We start from the raw sequence: 21,771 nt of genomic DNA, 5'->3' as shown, positions 1-21,771 counted from the left end.
GGAGCTGTGCTGCAACAGCCCATTACATCAGCGGTGTGTTGGGCAAGCAGGTAGCAGTGCCTCAGGGCAAGGGAAAGCCCCAGGTGGGGCCACTGGTCTGCTGCCTCTGCCAGCCCCCTGAAGTGGTGAGGTCATGGTCTTGTGTTGCTCCTCACAAATCCACCCAGTTTCTCTGGGCCCATCTCCCTCACCTGGATTTGTGCATTCTCAGGTGGCTGTTCCTGTCTCCCCAGACATGCTGGGAGGATGCAGCCAGGGTGAGGTGGAGCATGCTGTGCTCATGTCAGGCACTCCCCGAGGTGCTTCCTGTGCTCTGCCCCCGCGTTCTGCCCCACTGCCCTGCTGTGAGGGGGAGGGACAGGCACACGGACACCTCCTGCAGCCCAGCCTCTGCCCCCCATCCCACACCCCAAAAAGGGGAAGTCTCTCAGAGACGGAAGTCTGCCCCATGCCTTTCCTTCGACTGCAGCAGTCACATTTTCTCTGCTGCGGGTAGCCTGAGTCCCTTATCCTTGCGCTGGCTGCCCAGGTGAACTCGGCCCATGGAGAGACCAGTGAAGGATGGGATCCTTTATGTGCAGCACACCAAATTTGGAAAGGTAAAGGGTGGATTTGGGGTTGGTAGAGGGTTTGCTCTGATTTGACATGATGCTGGGCCTGGGGCTGGGCCCTTAGCAGCCTGAGAAGGGGCAACTGCAGCAGTGGGGGAGCCCTGGGCTCAGCAGCCCCATAAGTGGGGTTTTCCCGTGGGGCTGAGGGGACTCATCTGTGTGGGCACCCACTCTGGCTCACGTGTGTGTTGGGTTCTTCTTGCTTGGTCACCACGAGAGTCTCAATGGAAGAATAAACGTGTTAATATGGCGCAGCTTCAGCATCTGTGTGTGTGTGTGTGAGCAGGACCCTGGGCCAGCACGTGGGACGTGTCCCTGTGACCTCCATCGGCCTGGCCCTGTGGGGCCAGTGCCATACAGCAACACCCTCATGGCTTGGGCTGCTTCTCTGTGCTTTTGGAAGGGGCACTGAGTGCTGCAGCTCTTGGGGCAGGGTATGGGTGACATGGTGAGAGTACCTGGGGTCGGGCCAGCTCCAGAGAGCAGTTGGGTGTTGGCAAAGTAGGTTCTGCCGGCACACTGGTCACGCCATGGCAGGGTGGCCATGTCCTGTGGGGGTCTCAGTGGATGTGTGGGGCTGCAATCGCACTCTGACCTCCCTGCTGAAGAAGAACCAAGCCCTGAAAGTGCAGCAGGCAGCCGTGTGTGTGAAGAGCTGGTGCCCTGCCATGTAGGAGGCAGGTGGGCTGGGGGTGGTGGGTATTTTGGGTGCTTGGCTGCATGTGGTTCCTGCAGGGCGGAGGCTCTGCTGCACTTTTGAGGTACATGGTGGCACGCGCCCCCGCTATCCCATGACAGACTGGGAAGGTGCTGGTGCTACAGATGCTCCCCTGGGAGGAAGCAGGCTGCTGAGCAGATGTGAAGCTGCCAACAGGAGCCTTAGCAGCTCAAAATGGCTTTAATTTGCATCAGGGTCTGTCCTGAGAACAGCTCGAGAGCTCAGCTATAGGTCGGCAGGCCAGCACTTGCAGCAGGGAACAAAGAGCAGGACCTGGTGCTCAGGGAGCCAGGAGTGAGTGTGACTCACCCAGTGAGCCATGCCAAGCCTGCTCGGGGCAAGGCGCCCCTCTGCCCAGCTTTGTGCCTGCCCTGCCCCACAGTTCAGGGGTCTGTGCTGGCCCCTGTTCTCTGTGCCCTCCAACAGCATCTGGTGGGTGCAGGCCAGGACTCCCCAATGCCCCTCATGCCCTGTATGGAGGGCAGTGCTGCCAGATGCAGCAGCCAGCTCTTCACTGATCCATTTTTTCCCTGCTTTGCCCTTTCCATGCATTAGAGGTCCTGGAGGAAGATGAGAGCCCAGCTGTTCGCTGCCAGCCCGTCCGGCGTGGCCCGCATGGAGAAGTTTGATGTGCGGGATGATGGCACGATGCCAGAGAAGACATCCCTGCAGCGGTGTGCCCGCCGGGTGATCCGCCTCTCTGACTGCGTCTCTGTGGGCCCGGCGGGCACAGAGAGCTGCCCCAAAGCCACCGCTGCCTTCTACCTCACCACCACGGAGAAGAGCTATGTGCTGGCAGCCGAGCAGCGCGATGAATGGATCACCCAGCTCTGCCAGCTGGCTTTCCAGGTACCAAGGGGTCTGGCAGAGCCCAGAGCCCTACTTGGGTGAACTGCGAAGCTCCAGGGCAGGCAGGGGATTTGTCCTCCCCACCCCCTGTCCCAGGTCATACTCACATCTCTTTGTTTCAGGGTGCAAAAGAGACAGTGCCGAGTAGTGCCAGCACTCAGCCTGGCCCCGCTGTCCCCATGGAGGAGAACTCCCTCTACTCGTCCTGGCAGGACCGTACGTGCAGGGGTGGTGGAGAGGGCTGGGGTGGGCTGCAGCTCAGTCCTGCGGTGCTGACCTGTGGCTTGCTCGGCTCTCACAGTGACTGAATTCTTGGTGCTGGTGGTCCAGACAGACGCAGCCACCCGCTGTGGGCTGCACGGGCACTACCTGCTCTCAGCCCTTCCCCAGAGCCTGACGCTGAAGGACCCCCAGTCTCGCCAGCCTCTGCTCACCTGGCCCTACCCCTTCCTTCGCAAGTTTGGCCAGGATCAGGTGCGTTCCCCACTCCCTTTTGGGGCTGTTGCCTGCCCAGGGTGGGTGGCAGCCCCTCACTCTCGCCTCTGACCCTGCAGGCTGTCTTCTCCTTCGAGGCTGGCCGCCGCAGTGACTCCGGCGAGGGCACCTTCACCTTCAGCACCCCACGGGCCCCTGAGCTCTGCCGGGCTGTGGCTGCTGCCATTGCCTGCCAGCAGCAGGGCAAGGACACCCTGGACCCCAGACTCTTCTGTGTCTCAGAGCCCCAGCTCTTTGCACAGGGCCTTGAGCCCCAGCCCTGGGGGTCTGGGACCGATGATCCCCAGCCCAGCCCAGCCCTGGGGGGGACACAGCCCGCCTCCCACCCCCCTGCCAACCTTCTCCGCTTCACCCCACCAGAGCCGGAGGGCTCATGCCCCATCGTCTATGCCTCCATCGCCCGGGGCCAGCAGCCCCTCTTTGTGTCAGGGCAGCCAGGCTCTGGGGAGCCCTGGGCCGTGGGGAAGCCGCTCCCTGAGCATCTCTACGAGAACATCTTCACCGCAGAAGCACATCCAACCGGGGCCCAGGAAGAGGAGGAGGAAGGGCAGTGGGAGCTGGGGCGCCGGCAGGCCCCCGAGGGCCACAGCAGTGATGGGGGGCCCGTCTATGACAACCGGGCCGCCCTGGCACAGAACCCGCGGGCCGCGGGCTGGGGGCGCGCAGGGCAGGCGGCGCTGTCGGGGCGCTCCAGCCACAAGCCTCACAGCACCCTTCGGGCCAAGCTGGTGCGGCTGCTGAGCCGGGAGAGCCCCGGAGCGCGGGACTGGGCTTGATGTGGCCGGTGCCGTTCGGTCAATAAAGGCCCTGCCCGGACTCGGCTCCGCCGCTGCTGCCGGGGGCGGGGGGGGCGGGCGGGGGCAGCTCCAGCCTCCCCGCTAGGGGGCGCCGCCGCGCCCGCCCCGCCAGGCAGAGGCGCGCTCGGGGATTGGCCGAAGCGCCCGCTGGCTCCGCCTCCCCCCGGTCCTATATTAGTGGGGCCGGGCCGGGCGGGGGCGGTGCCCGGGTTCGAGTCCCGCGTCCGCCCGCTCCGCTCCGCTCCCGCCCGCTTCGCCGGGCCCCGCTGGCCGCGGGTGAGTCCGGGGAGCCGGGCCGTGCGGCTCCGTCCTCTGCCGGGGGGATGGGAGTGTGAGGGGTGGAGGGCTGGGGCTTGGCTTAACGGGAAAGCGGGTGGTCAGGGTCGGGCCCGTGTGGGGCAGAGCCGGCGTCCCCAGCCCCTGTAGGGGGGCGGCGGTGTGGGATGGGGAGGGGTCCCGAGGCGCCCCGGGGTAAGGGTGGGACCGCCCAGCAATAAGCAGGGCTGCCCAGCCTGTGCACGCCGGGGACCCCCGTGCAGTCGGGGAGGGTGTGGGGTCTCCGCCCGCCCCGTCCCGGCGCCTCGCTGGGGCTTGCGCGGCTCCCGGGCGCCGGGAATGCCTGACACGCAGCTCTTCCCCCGGCCCTCCCGAGCGGGGAGCGGGCTGGTGTCGTCTTACACGCCTTATATAGACCGCACCGGCCCGGGGAGAGCGGGGGCACGCTGGCCCCCGGCCCGTGCGAGGCGTGGGGAGCCCCGCCGCCGGCCCTGGCCGCCCTCGGCAGGAAGGTCCTGGGGCCGTTCGGAGGGGTCTGGCGGCTTCTTCCAGGTAAAAGGTGACGGGAGGCTGGTGCTGGCCCATCTGTCCGGAGCCTTGGCCGGCTGACAGCTGTCAGGCAGGGGAGTGCCGGGATTCCCTCCTGCCGAAGCCCCGGAGATGGGCTCGCTCCCAGGGAGCATCTGCTCGGCCGGCTGCCGGAGCGCCAGCCCCTCTTCTCTGCCAGGCGCCTCGGGTGGCATCACGCAGCTCCTGTGCTGCGGCTGCTGCTAATTCATCCGGCAAAAATGCTTCTGGTTCCTACCGTTCTGTACCTGCTGTTGATTCTCTGCGGTCTGAACAGCCTTGGCTCTCAGCAGCAGGAGTTCCTGGGGTGCTGCAAAGGAGAGCACATCCCAGGTTTGGGAAGAGAGCAGAGCCCACAGACACTCCGCTGTGGGTGGCAGCAGGGCTGTGCCTGGCTTCCTGGCACTAGTCAGTGTTAGCCTGGGCCCCTCAGCTCTGATGTTGCTGGAGGAGATGCTGATGGATTTGGGGTGCGTCTCTAACCACAGTGTAGGATGATCAGGGTGGAGTTACAGCTGGAAACGTGACCTGCCTCCTGTCCTACCCTGCCAGGCACTGAGCCTTCTCCTCGCCTGCTCTTCCTGCATTGTTTCCACATACCCTAACGCTGGAATCACATCCTCTTCCCTTGCAGAGATGGGCGACATGGAGTCCTACAAGGTGATGCTGAATGGGCCGGCACCCTGGGGCTTCAGGCTGCAGGGAGGGAAGGATTTCAGCATGCCACTCTCCATCTCCAGGGTAAGAGAAACCGAGGCTGGTGACACCCATCCTTCCTCCTGCCTCTGTGGGCGGGAGGCCGCAGTGGCTGAGGCAGAACCCTACGGGGGATGTAGATGAGCTGGGGCCCCGGGAATGCTGCATCCTGCCCTGCCTGGCTCCACGTAGCCTCCTTGGTCCCTTATCAGCTGCAGCTCAGCACGGGGGTGTTCCGGGCAGAGAGCTGCAGCAGAAACATGAAATTCTGCACAGCCTCTGCAGAGGGGGGCAGGGGAGGCCCCTTCCGGAGTGTTCCCACTACAGCAGGAGGGGATCTGCACTCTGAGATGTGGGACTGGCTTCCTGGTCTGCACCCCAGCACTGGGCTTGGCATCCCAGGACTTAGCCAGTGCCCTTCAGCACCCTCATTTCCCCAGCACAGCTCCCAGCTCTGTGCCTGTGGTCATTCCTGAAATGGGCAGGGAGAGGAGGAAGCTGCACTGCTACCTGCATGGATGTGACTCCCTCCGCAAAATTCTCCCATTTCTCCAGTGAGAGCCATTGGCCACAGCTGGTTGTGCCTGTGACCGCTGGTTTGAGCCTCTCCTGTGGCAATGTTCCCGGGTCTGACCCTGACTGTGTGCAGGTCCCCGGCCCTGGGCGGGTGCTGGCCACAGCTTTGGCCACGCAATTGCCTTATAAGCCTTGGAATGTGAGTGCATCGCCTGTGCCGCTGGCGCTTGGGCAGCTGGCACGGAGGCGGCTTCTCAAAGGACAGCTTTGCCTGTGGCATCGAGTGCTGCGTGGGGACCTGCCCCTGGCTCGAGCTGGGCACTGCACACGTCCCCCAGAGGGCACAGATCTCCACAGCATCCCAGCATGGAGCATGGGCCCTGAGGGCACTGTGTGAGGCTGGAGTCGCCTGTGCCGCTGCCCTGGGGCCTGCTGATCTCTGCTGAGCACGCAGAGACAGATTCAGCGAGTTTATTCTCTAAAAAATGTTTCTCTTGGCTGCGAGCCAGTTCTTAACAAAGGGTCTGGTTGGATGGAGGAGCCTCCCAGAGCCTGGGGCAGGGGCCTCGTGAAGCAGTTCTCGGTGAGGCTTGGGCAGTGCTGCTGTCCTGGGCAGGGCAGGAGCAGCAAGGACATTCCCAGGGGATGCAGCCAGATTTGGGGGCTCTCTGGTGAGGCTGGGCTGCATGGCAGGGCGGTGTGCTCTGATGGGAAAGTGTCAGCCTGTGCTGCTCTGCACTGCAGAGGCACCCCCAGACCCAGAGCTCCTGCCCAGAGCATGCCGCTGTCCTTGGCTACTGCTTCCCATGAGCTGGCTCTGCTGCAGAGGCTGGAAGGAAGCATCCTGCCCTAGCTTTGTGGGCTGCAGTGGGGCCCTGCTCTGCAGGTCTGCAAGGGTGGGCAGCACAGGACAATGCTGTCCATTGGCTTGACTTTCAGCTGTGTCCATCACTGTGGCACTCCTGGGTGAGCAGTGAAGCTGTTTCAGCTCACTGATCACACAAAAGAGGTGCCACCATGGTCCTGCTAGGGTGCTGACACGGGGCCTGCTAGGGTGCTGACACCCTGGCTAGGCAGGCTGTAAACCATGGTCCCTGTGCAGGAGCTGTGATAAGGACTGCAGTCTGGATAGCTGGATGCTGTGTGGCACCTCCTGGCATCTGCCAGCTGGGAAAGAGGAGACACTTGGGTGCTAGTGGTGGGAAGGCACTGAGGGATGCGCTGAGGAAGGCTCTGTCCTGGAGGGGACAGGGCAGTAGGTGAGCACCTCTCTGGATGTGTTGATGGAGGTGCAGGGAACAAAAGACTGGGTGGAGAGGGGAGGAAGGAAGCCCTGGTTAGTGGGTCTGGGAGGGAAATAGGAAGGCTGGCACTGGCATGGCTCCTGGCTGAGCTGGCACCTGTCAAAGGGGTTTCCTGCACGTTGGCATGGAGGGGGACGGGAAGTGCTGGCCAGGCTGGGTGAGGCTTCATGACGCAGCCTGGCATGCTCTCTCCTTCCTGGGCAGCCGTGTGAAAACCTCTCCCAGCTCCTGCTCCTGCCTCCAAACCCACGCAGCTGCCCTGTGCCTTCCCCAGCTCTCCAGGGCAGCAAGCTGGGGCTTGCAGAGCATGGCCAGGAGCTTGGGGGCATCACTGCTGCTGAGGGCACCCTCCTGTGCCGGGCGGAGAAACGGGAGGGCACTGTGGGGGTACCCATGTCCTGCTGGGAATAGCAGTGGGATGCAGGTGGAACTGGGCCACATCCAGCCCATATGTGGTGTTTGGCCTTGCATGGAGGCTGGTGTTGGCCTAGAGAAGGGATTTGTGGCTCTGGGGCGAGCCGGGTTCTGCAAGGAGGGGCCAGGACTCTGTGGCAGGGATTTTTCAGCCCTCTGACAGTGCTGGGAATCTGGCTCGCTCCTTTTATGTTCATGTCGAACAGGACTTGAGGAAATACTTGGTCTGGGTCCAAGCGCCTTGAGTTCTTCCATGCTGGAGGAGCAGGAATGGCTGCAGCCTGCCCACATCTGTCTGTCTGTCTGTCTGTCAGTGCCTGGGAGCTGTGTGCGCTGCCCTGGGCCCTGCTCGCCTCTGGCTGTGCATCGCTGGTGGGAGGGGAGGGGATGTACAGCCAGCACGGGGTTCTACAGCCGTGCCACGGAGCCACAGCAGGGGCAAGGCGCATCCCTGGCACTGTGGCCGGGAAGGGAAACTTGTGGCTGTGCTCCCCAGCAGGGCAACATGGGTGGGGGTGGTGTCTCCGTGCCCCGGCAGGGCTCCTGCTCCTCTGTGGGAATGAGGTAATGTCTGTGCCTGGTGGGAACGGAGCGCGGGCGGCTGGGGGAGTGCCCAAGGGGTGCCTCCCCTGTCCTTCCCCGCCCCAGGCGAAGGGCTGGACATGCCTGTGGTTTGCAGTGAGATGTGGCCCTGACTCACTGTGCTCTCTTCCTGCCCCGGGACCATAGCGATGACTCCAAAGCGTGGCTGGGCTTCTTGTTGAGGCTGAAGCAGCACTGCCTCTGTGTTTGGCGTCATGGCAATGAGGCCCTGGGGTGCTGGCAGGGTCCCCAGGCATGCCAGAGGGCAAGGGCTGGGCAGTGCCCTGGAGAAGTGCTTTGCCTTCTGCTGCTGCCAAGGGGAAGAGGCTGCTCTGGGCTCATGCACTGGGCAGTGGGGAGTTATCTGGGAGTCCCCACTTTCCCTGGGTCAGGTCTGTGTGATATCCTGTGCTGGGCATCCTGAGCCTTGGAAGGCTCCTGCCCTCACGAGGATGTCCCTCTACTCCCATGTCACTGCTTGGCTGTTCCAGCTCTCCCTAACTCTGTCTGTCCTGCAGCTGACTCTGGGTGGGAAGGCAGCCCAGGCCGGCGTGGGAGTGGGCGACTGGGTGCTGTACATCGACGGGGAGAGCACCAGTGCCATGACACACATCGAGGCCCAGAACAGGATCCGTGCCTGTGGGGACAGGCTCTGCCTCACCTTGAGCAGGTAGGAGTTGTGAGTCCCTCAAACGTGGGGTTCTGGTATGACTGGAGTGTAATCAGGGCCCTCTGCCCAGTGCTGCCTCCTGGTATCACCATCTTCCAGCATTACTTAGAGCCTGGAAGTCCCTGGCTGTGTCCAAGGGCTCTGCTTGCCTGGATAAGCCTTGACCTGACTGCAAGCCACAGGGCAGTGCCAGCTGGCCATGTGTCCCCTCAGCTGGGTGCTGCATCCCTGAGGCACCAGCATGCCGGTGGTGTCTGGACCAACTCCAGTACCTGCCCATCTGTCTCCTCTCTTGCAGAGCCCAGACCCAGCTGGGGAAGCCGCAGAAGGTACGTGTTGCTCCTGATGCCGCAGTGGCAGCTCAGCCTCATCTCAGGGGAAGGGAATCTCAGTGTAGTGAAACAAGTGGATATTGCTCTTGGGGCTTTTAGGGGGCTGGGGTGTGTTTGAAGGTCTAGCAAGCCCAGCTGGAGGAGCAGCTATGATCTCTGGCACCATGGAGGATCAGAGGGAGCAGGATCTGCGCAGTAGGTGCCTGGGCCCAGATTGTCTGTGCCCCTGCTGGTGCTGGGTGTGGGCAGGGATGCCGAGGGGCCAGCACAGGGGAGGAGGCTGGGCAGGTGCAGCACCATGTTTGCTAGTGCTGGGGAGTGCCCTGGCACAGGGAGGCAGGGCTGGGGCTGGTGACTGGTGGCTCCTGGGCAGAAGCCACCTGCATGCATTCAGCTTTGTGCCATGGGACGGTTGCAGTCGGCGTGTGTGCATGCACCGCCCTGCCACGGGCAGCAGCGAGTGTCCGGGGCACTTACTAATCTTCAAATGACCCTCAGGCTGGGTTTGTGACCTGCTGTCGCTGGGCCAGGTGCCCAGTGGAGTGTGTGCCAGCCTGGCAGAGCCTGGTCTCCAAGGTGCACGTGCTGCCCGGCTTTCCTACCTGGCTGCCTGCTGCTCTGCCTGGCCCAGGGCTGCCCCTTGCATGCTGCTTGACGTGTGAGCCCGTGTCTGTGTGTTTTGTCTCGCTCAGGACTCACTCCCCTGCTCTGAACCCCTGAAATATAACTTCGCTCCCAGCACCGCCCTCAACAAAACAGCTCGGCCCTTCGGGGCCGGCTCACCTCCGAACCCACGGCCCGGGCTGGTGACGAAACCCGTGACGTACGCGCCCCTGGCGCCCGCCTGCACCCCCCAGCACAACGGGTACGTTGCTGTCCCTCCTGCTCCCTGAGGATCGGGGGCAGCTGCTGCCCGGCCCTGCTGCGCCTTGCATGCCAGGCACCCGGGGGGGGAGCGGGTGACCGTGCCCGTGCTGGGTAACCGGTGGCACAACAGAACTGTCTCACACAGGGACACACAGCCACGCTCATGCCAGCCCCTTGCTCAGGGATGTGTCAGCCTCGGGGGACTCCTGCCAGGCTTGATGTGGTGGCTGTAGCAGGACACTGGCTGGCATCTGCAGTGACAGGGAAACCGTGGCTGGCTGTGACCACCAGCCAGTGCCTGCCTGGGGAAGTCCTGCTGTTCCCCTGGCTGCAGGAAGGGGCTGGGCAGAGTGATGGCCTCCAGCCCTGCCACTCTGTTCCCCGGCTCTGGTCCCTGCTCCTCCTGCCAGAGCTGCCGTAGTGCCCAGGAACTGGGCAATGAGGCAGGATGTGGCACTGACTGCCTTGGGCATCCAGGCCTGTTCTGGGGGCTGAGGGAGTACAGTCTGGTCTGCTGGCATCTGCCCCTGTGCCCCAGTGTGCTCTCAGCCCTGGGTGAGCTGGGTATGAGGCTCAGGGACAGGGGGCTAATGCAGGCCATAGGTGAGCTCTGGGAACTTCTTGGGTGCTGTAGGTCTAATTTCACCTTCCTTTTTCTTTCTTTCTCTCCTCCCTTTCTCTTTCCCTCTCCCTACAGGTGCTGAGCCTTGACAAGTCAGTAAGCCTTTTACCTGCTCTCTCTATCCTCCCTGCATGCCTCTTCCCTGCCAGTGCCCCGTCCTTCTGGGCAGGGCCAGCCTGGGGATGGGCAGCAGGCGCTGCTCTGCCCATGTGGGTGGGTCACTCCTGGCACCAAGCTGTCCCCACTGTAGAGGGGACAGCTGCCTGTCTCTGCTAGCTGCTGGGGCCCTGGAGTGTCCTTGTGTGTGATCCATTCCCTGTTCCCCAAGATCTGTCTGTGCTGGGCAAGGGCTGATGGGCTGTGCTGGGCACTGTGCCCATGGCCAGGTGGCACTGCCATAGACAGCTGTGGTGCAGCTTCCCTGATGCTGTTTTTTGACCTTGGCTTATTCTTGCTCTGTCCTTTCTCTTTCTGGCCCCTGGGGCCAGTTTCAAATTGCCAGGAATGGTGGTGGTCATTCCAGAGTCAGTCCTTCACAGGCCCAGCCTTTGTGAGGGAGGAGCTGGGGAGTGGGGTGTGACATCTCTGGTACTGGTGTGCTGTGATTCTGTGCTGGGGAAGGAGGGGGACAGCCCCAGGAGATCTGTCAGATTTGACAGACGACTCTGTCACTCACAGGCAGCCCCCACAGCTGCTGGAGTCCCCCAGCACCCCTGTGTGTGACCCTGTGAAGCTGCGGATGTTAGAGGACATTGACGACTCAAAGCCCCACAGCTGGACCTCCCAGTCCCGTTCCTTCCGCAAACTGTCCCGCCTGGTGGGCGCAGACGCCAGTGAGTTCCCACGGGGGCTGGCACTGGCTGACTGCCCAGCTTTGCTGGGGAAACTGGAGCTGGATAAAGGCTTTGGTGCCTCGTGAAGTGTTGGTTTTGGCTCTGTGGGGCAGTTAAGCCAGGCAGAGCTGCCTGGGGCTGTGTGGGCTCATGGTGGTGTCACTGGGCTGGGGCCGTGCTCTGCCCCGTGGCCAGGCAGGGCTGTGTGTTGGGACAGGGGGGCAGTGGGAGGAGAGGTCCTTTTCCCTTTCCTGTTCCTTTTCCCTTTCCGCTGTCTCTGGGCCTCAGTTGCTACAGACTGACTCCATCTCCCCCTTTCTCTCCTGCTGTGCTCAGTGGAGGATGGTGAGGACGAGCTTGTTAAAAAGCCCAGGTAAGGGGAGTGTGTGCTGGAGCAGCAGCAGGAGCCACAAGGTGCCCACCTCAGGCTCAGCCCGCACGCCTGGTTCTCTCTTGCTGCTTGCAGTCACTCAGGGGAAGCTCTTTGCTCTGTTGCTGTTTTTTCTCTCTGTCTCCAAGAGCCGAGCTGTTGGTGGAGCAGCAGAGCTCTCCCTGCACTCACCCCACAGTGGGCACTGCCAGAGCTCAGCCACTGCTCTGGCCATCACCTCGGAGAGTCCTGCCAGGGCACCCACTGGCCAGACAAGATGTCCTGTGCTGGGTAGGACCTGCTGGGCACTGCTGGCACCAAGCTGGGGAGGCCAAGTTCTGCCATTGCTTCTTGAGAAAAGGGATCTGGAGAAGGCTGGTGCACTGACAACACCTTGCTGGGTGCATTGGGAGGTGCTAGGCAGCAACTGGGCAGTGTGCTGTGAGCCTGGCGTGGGGCTGTGGGATGGCAGGGCAGAGCTGGCTGAGTGTCTCCAAATTCTACTTCTGGAGTGCATTTGTGAGGGATGGGCTGTGCTGTGGTCAAATACTGAGTGTTGTGCTACCATTGTTTTCAACATCACAGGGATGCCCATGGGTCCAGCTGGGGCACAGTGGAGCAGTGGTGAGTGCCAGGGTCTGGTGAGGGCACATTTGGCAGCACTGCCCTGTGCTGAAGCAGGGTCTGTGCTTGGTGCTGGCTGAAGTTCCTGCCCTCTGTCACTCACAGGCAGCCCCCGCAGCCTCTGGAGCCCCCCAGCACCCCCGGGTGTGATCCTGGGAAGCTGAGGATGTTGGAGGATGCTGAGGACTGGCAGCCCCGCACCGGGACCTCCCAGTCCCTCTCCTTCCGCAAACTGGCCCAGCTGACAGGCACAGATGGCAGTGAGTTCCACAGGGCCTGCCACTGCCTGGGGATATGGGACTGTTTTGGGGTAACCAGAGGTTGGGAGAGGCAGTGGGGTGATGCAGCACCTGGGAGTGTTGGTTTTGGCTACAATTAACTCCCTGAAGGCAGCTGAGCCAGCAGGAACTGCTGGGAGCTGTGTGTGGGCTCCTGGTGGTGCCGCTGGTCTGGGGTTGTACTCTGCCCTGTGGCCAGACAGGGCTGTGCAGTGGGGCCAGGCGAGTGGAGAGGTTGGTTTTCCTCCTTTCCCTTCCTGCTTTTCCTGGACCATAGTTGCTGCAGACTGACTCCATCTCCCCCTTTCTCTCCTGCTGCACTCAGTGGAGGATGGTGAGGATGAATTTATTAAAAAGCCCAGGTAAGGGGATCGTGTGCCAGGGCAGCAGCAGGAGCCACAGGGTACCCACCTTGGGCTCAGCCCACAAGGCTTGTTTTCTCTCACTGCTTGCAGTCACTCAGGAGAAGCTCTTTGCCCTGTTACTCTTTCTTCTTTCCTCTCCTTATTCTCCACCCTCTATTCTGTACTTTCCTTTTTCCTAGAACCAGGCTGTTGGCAGAGCCGCAGGCTCACCCCACAACAGGCACTGCCAGTGCTCATCCACTGCTCTGACTCACCTCAGGAGGGTCCTGCCCAGACACCCACCAGCCAGGCAGGCTGTCCCCAGATGAGGTGTCCTCCTGCTGGGTGTGCAGGCAGGACCTGCTTGGCACTGCTGGCACCAAGCTGGGGAGCCCAAGATGCAGCACAGTGTGCTGGACACAGTGGGCAGGGGTGGCTGGTGGCACTGACAGCACCTTGCTGGGGGTGTCAGGAGTTGCAGGGTAGGGAACTAGACCAGACCTGGGGCACAATGTCATATGGGGCCAGGGAATGGCTGCAAGGCTGATGAGGATTGAATGCTGTCAACATTTCCACAAGGCTCATGCGTCTCTGGGGTTGTGGATACGTATGGGGAGGGATGTGCTGGTCAAACACTGACTGTTGTGCCACCATTCTTTCTGATACTACAGGGATGCCCACGGGTCCAACTGGGGCACGGGGCAACATCGGTGAGTGCCAGGTTCTGGCAGAGGTGTTGGCATGTGCCAGGGCACCTTTTGGAGTGCTTCCCTGTTCCAGAGCAGGGTCCAGTCCTGGTGCTGAGCTCCTGCCCTCTGTCACTCACAGGCAGCCCCCGCAGCCTCTGGAGCCCCCCGGTGACACAGTGTGTGACCCTGTGAAGCTGCGGATGTTAGAGGACATTGTGGACTCAAAGCCCCACACCTGGACCTCCCAGTCCCGCTCCTTCCGCAAACTGGCGCGGCTGGTGGGCGCAAACAGCAGTGAGTGAGCAGGGCCTGGCACTGGCTGGCTGCCCAGGCGTGCCCAGCTTTGCTGGGGCAGCTGGTGAAGGCCGTGGTGTGTTGTTACAGCAGGGCATTGGTTTTGGCCCCATTTGGGCCCTCTGCAGCAGCTGAACCAGCAGGAGCTGCTGAGGGTTGTGTGGGCTCGTGGTGGAGCCGCTGGGCTGGAGCTGCACTCTGCCCCGTGGCCAGGCAGGGCTGTGTGTTGGGGAAGGGGGGCAGTGGGAGGAGAGGGCACTTTTCCTTCCTCTCCCTTCCCTTTCCTTCCTGCTGTGCCTGGGCCTCAGCTGCCGCAGACTGACTCCATCTCCCCCTTTCTCTCCTGGTGTCCTCAGTGGATGATGGTGAGGACGAGCCCATTAAAAAGCCCAGGTAAGGGGCAGCAGTGGGACCCACAAGGTGCCCGTGCCAGGCTCAACCCCCACAGCCACTTCACCCTTGCTGCTTGCAGTCACTCTGGGGGTGCTCTTTGCGCTGCTGGGGGTTCTTCCCTCCCTCCCAGACTTGGGGTGTTTTCAGAGCTGCACAATGGGCACTGCCAGCACTCAGCCACTGCTCTGTCACCTCAGGAGAGTCCTGCACCAAGAACTCACCTGGGTAAGGGTGGCTGGTGACAATCACAACACCTTGCTGGAGAGGTTGGGAGGTACTGAGCAGCAACTGGTCTTGGTGCTTTGCATCCCGTACAGCTGTGGTCCGTATTTCCACGTGGCTCGTGCCTCCGTGGGGCTGTGGGTGCATATGGCAGGGATGGTCCAACAGTGACTGTTGTGCTGCTGTTTTTCCCAATGTCACAGGGATTCCCATGGGTCCGGCTGGGGCATAGTGGAGCAGCGGTGAGTGCCAGGGTCTGGCATAGGTGTTGCCGTGTGCCAGGTCACATTTGGCAGCACTGCCCTGTGCTGCAGTGTTGGGCAGGGTCTGTGCTTGGTGCTGGCTGAGCTCCTGCCCTCTGTCACTCACAGGCAGCCTCTGGAGCCCCCCAGCACCCCCGGGTGTGATCCTGGGAAGCTGCGACTGATGGAGGATGCTGAGGGCTGGCAGCCCCGCACTGGGACCTCGCAGTCCCGCTCCTTCCGCAAACTGGCCCAGCTGACGGGCACAGATGGCAGTGAGTTCCACAGGGCCTGGCACTGCCTGGGGATGCGGGACTGTTTTGGGGTAACCAGAGGTTGGGAGAGGCAGTGGGGTGATGTGGCATCAGGAGTTTGATTTTGGCCCCGAGTCACCCCTTGAGGCAGCTGAGCCAGTGAGATCTGTCCGGGGCTGGTCTGGGGCCATGCTCTGCCCCGTGGCCAAGCAGGGCTGTGTGATAGGGCAAGGGTGTGGTGGGTGGGGAGGTTGGTTTTCCTCTGTTCCTTTTCTGCTTTTCTTGGGCATCAGTCACTGCAGACTGATGCCATCTCCCCCTTTCTCTCCTGCTGCACTCAGTGGAGGATGGCGAGGATGAGGTTGTTAAAAAGCCCAGGTAAGGGGAGCACGTGCTGAGGCTGCATGTCCCAGGTGTCTGGGCACTGCTGGCTCTGAGCTGGCGATGCTGAGCTGTGCTGTAGCCCTTTGGGCATACAATGAGTGGAGGAGGCTGATGGCACTGGGAAAACCTGGCTATGGGATGTTGGGAGGTGCTGGGTAGTGCCTGCACCTGGGGCATGTTGTCCTGTGACCCTGGTGGGGCAGAGCTGGGTGAGTGCTGCTGGCTCATTTCCCCTCAGCATCGCTACTTCTCATGACTCTGGTCAAACTCTTTGTCCTATTGTGGATTCTTCTCTCCCTCTTTGTCCTCTCCCAGAGCTGAGGTGGTGGTGGAGCTGCAGAGCCCACCCTGTACTCGCCCCACAACAGGCACTGCTAGTGCTCAACCACTGCTTTGACCTTCACCTTGGGATATTCCTGCCTGGACACACCCTGGCCAGAAAGTTTGTCCCCAAATGGGTGTGCAGGCAAGACTCGCTGGGCACTGCTGGCACCAAGCGGGGGAGGTCAACATGCAGCATGATGTGTAGGGGTGGCTGGTGGCACAACACTTCACTGGGCAGTTTTGGAGTCACAGGGCAGGCACTGTACCTAGGGCACAATATCATGTGGGGTCATGGAATGGCTGCAAGGCTGCTCAGGAGTGAATGCTGTTGGCATTTCCATGAGGTTCTTATATCTCTGAGATCGTGGGTGTGTATGGAAAGCATGGGCTGAGCCATGGATCAGCCACTGACTGCTGTGCCACCATTTTTTCTGATGCCACAGGGATTCCCACGGGTCCAGCTGGGGCACGGTGGAGCAGCGGTGAGTGCCAGGGTTTGGCAGAGGTGTTGCCATGCGCCAGGGCACCTTTTGGAGTGCTTCCCTGTTCCGGAGCAGAGTGTGTGCTTTGTGCTGGCTGAGCTCCTGCCCTCTGTCACTCACAGACAGCCCCCGCAGCCTCTGGAGCCCCCCAGCACCCCCGGGTGCAACCCCGGGAAGCTGCGACTGATGGAGGATGCTGAGGACTGGCAGCCCCGCACCGGGACCTCGCAGTCCCGCTCCTTCCGCAAACTGGCCCAGCTGACGGGCACAGACAGCAGCAGTGAGTTCCCACAGGGCCTGGCACTGCCTGGGGGTGCTGCACTCTCCCTGTGCTGCCAGGGTCCAGCAAAGTCTGGAGTGTTGGATTTGGCCCCATGTGATCCCTGTGGGGTGGTTGTGTCTGTGGGAGCTGCCTGGGGCTGTGCGTGGTCTCGTGATGGTAACATTGGTCTGGGGTTGTGGTCTGCCCTGTGGCCAGGCAGGGCTTTGTTTTGGGGCAGGGGTTGCTGGGAGGAGAGATTGGTTTTCCTCTTTTCCCTTTTCCCTTCTTGATGTGCCCGGGCCTCTTTCTGTGAGGACTGACTGTTTCCTCCTTTCTCTCCTGCTGCGCTCAGTGGAGGATCATGATGATGTGTTTGTTAGGAAGCCCAGGTAAGGGGAGTGTGTGGCAGCAGGAGCTGGGGGGCTGCACGTCCTGGGCAGAACCTCTTGGGCATTGCTGCCCCTCAGCTGGGAATGCTGAGCTGCGCCGTGGTGTCCCAGAAACGGCGGGTTGGGAGTGGCTGGTGGCACTGGCCAAATCTCACTGGGTTGTTGTGATGTTTAGGCAGTATCTGGACCTAGGGCAAAGTGTCCTGCAAGCCTGACGTGGGGCTGTGGGACAGCTGAGCTTGTGGATGTCACCAGCTTGTCAGGGTCGTTCCTTGTTCTGTGCAGCCAGGCGTGGGGGTGGAAAGCACCCCACTTTTTGCCTTTACGTCTCTGTGACACCTCCTGCCCTGGTGCCATGACCCTTGGGTACCAGCTCTGTCCAGCTTGCTCTGACACAAATCAAAGTTGTGTTTGTTGCCATCTCCTTTTTGAATTTGTCCTGGAGAAGCACAGAGCCACTGGCTGTCCCTCTCTCTGTCCCCCTTCTTTCACTGGGCTGTGCCTCTTAGCCCTGGCTTGCCCTGGCTGTTCTCAGAGCTGCTGAGCTGGATCCTGGATCCCTGCATCAGGTCACATCCAGGTTCCCCTGCACCCCAATGAGACTGGGGGTGATCATCAGATGTTAGTAGGCAGCCAAAGTGTGGTCCCTGGGGTCCCTGGTCAGTCTGGAGAAGCCCAGAACCTTCCCTCCTGCCTCTCCCCAGACCACCACGGTGGGTACCAGAGACCCTGGGGGTGCTGTGTCTTGGCAGGACTGAAGGACCTTGGCTCAGTACTTCATCTCTAAACCAGTTACTGCTGGGCATGGGGGCTTGGCCAGCTCCCTCCTGCTTGTTGGGATGGGGAGCCCTGCCTGCACCCCCTGGGCAGTGGGGGCGAGCAGGGCAGGCTGGATTAACTGCTTGCTCTGTAGCCAGGTCTCCGTGCCGGACCCGTCCCCAGGAGCAACGATGAAGACTGAGCCAGGACTGGGTGAGCAAAACATCTCTGGGCTTTTTGGGGAGGGGCTGCCGAGGGATCAGGAGCATTCTCCTTAAGACTTGTGTGTGTGTGTGTGTGTGCAGCCCCCAGGACCCCCAGTGCCACCCCCAGCCCCACCAGCCGCCCACCCTGGGCTGTGGACCCCTCGTTTGCCGAGCGCTACGCCCCGGACAAGACGAGCACGGTGGTGAGCAAGCACAGCCAGCCGGCCACGCCGACCCCCATGCAGAACCGCAGCTCCATCGTGCAGGCAGCCCAGCAAGCCCCCGAGGGGCCCGGCCGCACCCCCCTCTGCTACAAGTGCAACAAGGTCATCAGGTGAGCCCTGGCTGCCACCACTGCCACACCAGCGTCCTGGGCCCCAGCGTGGCTGACCTGGCTCTGTCCTGCCACAGGGGACGGTACCTCGTGGCGCTGGGACATTATTACCACCCCGAGGAGTTCATCTGCTGCCAGTGCAGGAAGGTGCTGGATGAGGGCGGCTTCTTTGAGGAGAAAGGCTCCATCTTCTGCCCCAAGTGCTACGACACGCGCTACGCACCCAGCTGCGCCAAGTGCAAGAAGAAGATCACTGGGGTGAGTGTCCCTCAGCCTGCCCTCCATCTCCTGTCCTTGTCCTCTGCTGTGAGTGCCTGGCTCTGTCCCTTCCCGCCTTGGTCCATCTCAGGGGATTCCTTGACCCTTCCTGCCCTTGGTGCTCCTGCCCCTGGCTGACAGTGGCTCCCCTCCAGGAGGTGATGCACGCACTGAAGATGACCTGGCACGTGCAGTGCTTCACCTGCAACGCCTGCAAAACTCCCATCCGCAACCGAGCCTTCTACATGGAGGAGGGACAGCCCTACTGCGAGAGAGGTAGGACCCAGGGGCCCCATGTGTCACCTCATGTGGCCCTGGGGCGCATTGGGACTCAGCAGCTGCACACAGGGCTGGGGGTATGAGCTGCCCTGCTCTGCAGGGCTCCCCCTGGGCTGCGGGGAGCACAGAGACCCCAATCCCACAGCCCTGAGCCCTCCACCTGGTTCTCCCTAGCTGCAGGGTAGTGCCATAGCTCCTATGTTGCCATGGCGATGAGGGAGGATGTACATCAAAGCGAGTGCTGCATCCTGGGAGATGAGGTTCTCCTCCTCCCCCTGGAGCTCTGTGTTGGCTATGCCACCCTACACCTTTCCCGGGTGTCCCAGGCTTTTTCTCACCTGAATGGGGGCTGGCAGAGTTGTCCCCAGGCTGTGCCTGTGGGATCCTGGCTGAGCTGCAGCCCTGCTCCCCTGGCATGAGCGGCTGTAGTGCATGGAAATGCTGACCTGGCTCTGCCTTTCCTCACAGACTATGAGAAGATGTTTGGCACCAAGTGCCGCGGCTGTGACTTCAAGATCGATGCTGGGGACCGGTTCCTGGAGGCGCTGGGGTTCAGCTGGCATGACACTTGCTTTGTCTGTGCGGTGAGCAGTGTGCCTCCCTCCCCGACTGTTGCAGGGCCTGTGCCTCTCCCCGACAGTCCTGCTCTGGGTGGGGTACACCAGCAGCACAGGGAACCTGCTGCCACAAGATTTGTCCCACTTGCCTCCGTTCCGGACGCCTGGGGCTCTGCTCTGAGCCTTCTGTTCCCTCGCAGTGCCCCAGGGCCATGTGGAGGTCCCTGTGTAACACCAGTGCTGGGCTGTGGGGGACCAGAGGCTGACTCAGCCCCCCGACCTGACCACCTGTACTTTCCTCCCCAGATCTGCCAGACCAACCTGGAAGGGAAGACGTTCTACTCCAAGAAGGACAAGCCTCTGTGCAAGAGCCATGCTTTCTCCCATGTGTGAGGGGTGGGAATTCAGCTGTGCCTACACATGCCCCTGGCCCTGCATGCTCCTCTTCCCCTGCCCTGCTGGCCCCAGGGAGCCAGACTGGGCCCTTGGCCCTTTCCCTTGCTTCTGCCTCTTTCCTGGCAGCTCCTGGCTCGACTTCAGCCAGATACAGTGCTGGGTCCAGAGCCTTTTATAGCTGGGTGGCTTCTTACATGCTTCTCAACTGGCCCTAGGAGCCCTGGAAAGGGGATGCTGCATGGATCTCCTGCCCCTGAGCCACGCAGCATGGTGGGTACAACCATGCTGAGGCTGGAATTGGAGGGGGTCTGCCACGGCTGGCCTGCTCCCTTGCTGCCTGGCAGCTCAGTGCTGGGGCAGGGATACTCCTTACACATCCCTGAGTGGGTGAGGACCAGCTCTTGTCTCACTCTCCCCAACCTTCCCTGCTGTGTGCTTGGGGCTGGAGACCCGGCCCTGCTCCCCTGCTGGGGCCCTGCCCATGACAACCCACCAGCCACCCTCAAACTGCAGTGGCTTCCTGCCCCAGTTGCATTCCAGGGGTGTCTGTGCCTCATGCCTCCCACCCTGCTGCCCCCCTGCTCCCCTGGGGCTGGCAACACCCCCAGCCTGGCATGGCCCAGCCGTGGGCTGGCAGCGTGTAATGATGGCCAGCCCAGTCAGGCTGCTGCTCCCGCAAGGCTTGGGCACAGCTTCCTACCAAAGAGATCTCTGCCACTGCCATCCTGGGGCCACCGATGCCTCCCCCCAAACCACACCCTCTGGTCGGGCTGCGCTGATGTAGCCACGGTGCTTTTAGTGCCTTTAATAAACACATCTCTGCAAGTGCCGGCTGTCTCCAGGCCAGTGGTTTTGCCGAGTGAGGTGTGGCCGGCTGGGAAGGTCATGCTCTGCCCTCATCCCGCTCCCTCTGGGGCCTGACTCAGCTCCTTCCAGCTTTCCAGGGAAACTCTTCGCCTCAGATTTCTCCACCTCTGCCCAGGCTTGACCTTTTGTGTCGGCTGGGTCGTCCCTCTTGTAGCAGGCAGGACCGCTAATGGGGGCAGTAATTAATCTGGGGGGCAAAATGCAGCAAGGAGAGATGGGGAAGGGGTGAGACCTTAGTGGAGGTCCTTGTATACCTGGCAGCGTCCTGAGTACTGTAGAGGGGTTGAGGAGTCGTGGGGCACGCGTGGGCCACGTGCACCAGCTCTGGGCGTTCTCCAGCGTGGAGCGGCCAAGCGTTCGCTCACACGCTGCAGCTGCCGTCCCGAAGGACGGCTGAGGCCACACCAGCACCTCCGGCTGGAACGGGCTCGAGGGCAGCGCGTGTGGGTGTTCTCCTCCCTCTCCACTCTGACAGCTGGAACGGTCATTAATAATTGCAGCTCTTGCCATGATGAGCAATTGTAAGGAAAATCGTCTTGCTCATCTACTGGAAGGTTCTGCCTGGGGCAGGAGCTGGCTGTGGGAAGCCAAATACCTCCTGGCATCACCCAGATCTGGGCTGCGGTGCCACATCTTCTCACTGCCAGTTCCAGGAGTGCAAAAGCACATCAAAGATGGGGCAAGGAAAGGTGAGGGATGAAGTCAAGCTGGGGCTGGGCCAGGCAGTCGGGCTGGGGCACGTGAGAGCAGTGGGATGGTCACACTGAGAAGCAGCAGGACATGGCACAGAAGCAGCTGGTGCCTGCCTGGCAGGGCTGGCAGGAGCAGGGCTGAGTGCCCACGTGTGAGTCCCAGCTGTGCAGCCAAGGTCAGAGGAAGCACAGGGGAAGGTGAGGTGGCTGTGGCCCCACATGGGCAGGCCCTGAACCAACCCTGGGTTGGCTGGACAGCAACCCGTGAGTGGAGGGTAGGAAAGGGGCAGGGGCAGGCAGTGGTGCGGGACGGAGCCTGCTGGGCTAGCACAGGCTGGGAACAGGTTCTGCCAGATCAGCCCCGGGGTGCCCAGCTGTGCAGCAGGGCCAGGGTGCTACAGTCAACCTGCCTCTTCCCTGGGGAGAGCCAAGCATCCCCTGGTGCCACTGCAAGGTCTGTGCTCGCGGGGGGCTTAGCTCTGCTTGGTTCCCTGTTGCCTCTGGGCCCTCCTGATGACTCCTCTACCACCCAAGGTGCCTCTGCGCTTTGCCAAGGGCATCTCTTGCCCACCAGCTCTGCGCACCATGTGAGGACCTTGTGCACAGGCAGCGGAAGGAGGGTCTCGGGTGGGCTGCGGAGGTGGAGCCTGGGGAGGGGCTGCAGCCTCGCTGCTCGGAGAACAAAGCCTGGCGGCGGTAGGCTCGGAGCTCCCACCACATCCC

At 61.9% G+C, this 21,771-nt stretch overlaps 2 protein-coding genes across 4 annotated transcripts; both read left to right on the top strand.

Moving 5' to 3' along the window:
- Positions 1 to 542: 542 nt before the first annotated feature.
- Positions 543 to 3,449, top strand: DOK3 (docking protein 3). Its single transcript, XM_021530767.3, has 5 exons — positions 543 to 599; positions 1,885 to 2,178; positions 2,301 to 2,394; positions 2,480 to 2,652; positions 2,733 to 3,449. The coding sequence occupies exons 1-5, from the start codon at positions 543 to 545 to the stop codon at positions 3,447 to 3,449; spliced, it is 1,335 nt and encodes a 444-aa protein (XP_021386442.2).
- Positions 3,450 to 3,681: 232 nt separating this feature from the next.
- PDLIM7 (PDZ and LIM domain 7) lies at positions 3,682 to 20,318 on the top strand. 3 transcript variants are annotated; one of them, XM_077786653.1, is made up of 13 exons: positions 3,682 to 3,746; positions 4,948 to 5,054; positions 8,344 to 8,495; positions 8,794 to 8,824; positions 10,392 to 10,412; positions 12,262 to 12,403; positions 14,105 to 14,141; positions 17,614 to 17,672; positions 17,765 to 17,999; positions 18,077 to 18,257; positions 18,413 to 18,533; positions 19,005 to 19,120; positions 19,400 to 20,318. In XM_077786653.1, exons 2-13 carry the CDS (start codon positions 4,950 to 4,952, stop codon positions 19,484 to 19,486), a joined length of 1,287 nt encoding a protein of 428 aa, XP_077642779.1. In that variant the 5' UTR covers positions 3,682 to 3,746; positions 4,948 to 4,949; the 3' UTR covers positions 19,487 to 20,318. The 3 variants fall into 3 exon arrangements, with proteins under 3 accessions (XP_077642779.1, XP_077642778.1, XP_077642777.1); XM_077786652.1 differs by lacking the exons at positions 3,682 to 3,746; positions 4,948 to 5,054; positions 8,344 to 8,495; ... (2 more) ...; positions 12,262 to 12,403; positions 14,105 to 14,141 and adding exons at positions 14,483 to 14,605; positions 14,735 to 14,880; positions 15,201 to 15,237; ... (1 more) ...; positions 16,172 to 16,329; positions 16,664 to 16,700; XM_077786651.1 differs by lacking the exons at positions 3,682 to 3,746; positions 4,948 to 5,054; positions 8,344 to 8,495; ... (2 more) ...; positions 12,262 to 12,403; positions 14,105 to 14,141 and adding exons at positions 14,782 to 16,329; positions 16,664 to 16,700.
- Positions 20,319 to 21,771: the final 1,453 nt, after the last annotated feature.

The sequence above is a fragment of the Lonchura striata genome, chromosome 15 (assembly GCF_046129695.1).
Source record: "Lonchura striata isolate bLonStr1 chromosome 15, bLonStr1.mat, whole genome shotgun sequence".
NCBI classification, from domain to species: Eukaryota; Metazoa; Chordata; class Aves; order Passeriformes; family Estrildidae; genus Lonchura; species Lonchura striata.
The sequence above is the reverse complement of the archived record's forward strand: the minus strand, read 5'-3'. Positions and strand labels throughout refer to the sequence as shown.

Coding starts and splice junctions, on each gene's coding strand:
- PDLIM7 (XM_077786653.1), top strand. CDS start 4,950: ATGGGCGACATGGAGTCCTACAAGGTGATGCTGAATGGGCCGGCACCC. Junction 17,673..17,764: donor GAAGACTGAGCCAGGACTGG/GTGAGCAAAACA, acceptor GTGTGTGTGCAG/CCCCCAGGACCCCCAGTGCC. Junction 18,000..18,076: donor AAGTGCAACAAGGTCATCAG/GTGAGCCCTGGC, acceptor GTCCTGCCACAG/GGGACGGTACCTCGTGGCGC.
- DOK3 (XM_021530767.3), top strand. CDS start 543: ATGGAGAGACCAGTGAAGGATGGGATCCTTTATGTGCAGCACACCAAA. Junction 2,179..2,300: donor TCTGCCAGCTGGCTTTCCAG/GTACCAAGGGGT, acceptor TCTTTGTTTCAG/GGTGCAAAAGAGACAGTGCC. Junction 2,653..2,732: donor GCAAGTTTGGCCAGGATCAG/GTGCGTTCCCCA, acceptor CTGACCCTGCAG/GCTGTCTTCTCCTTCGAGGC.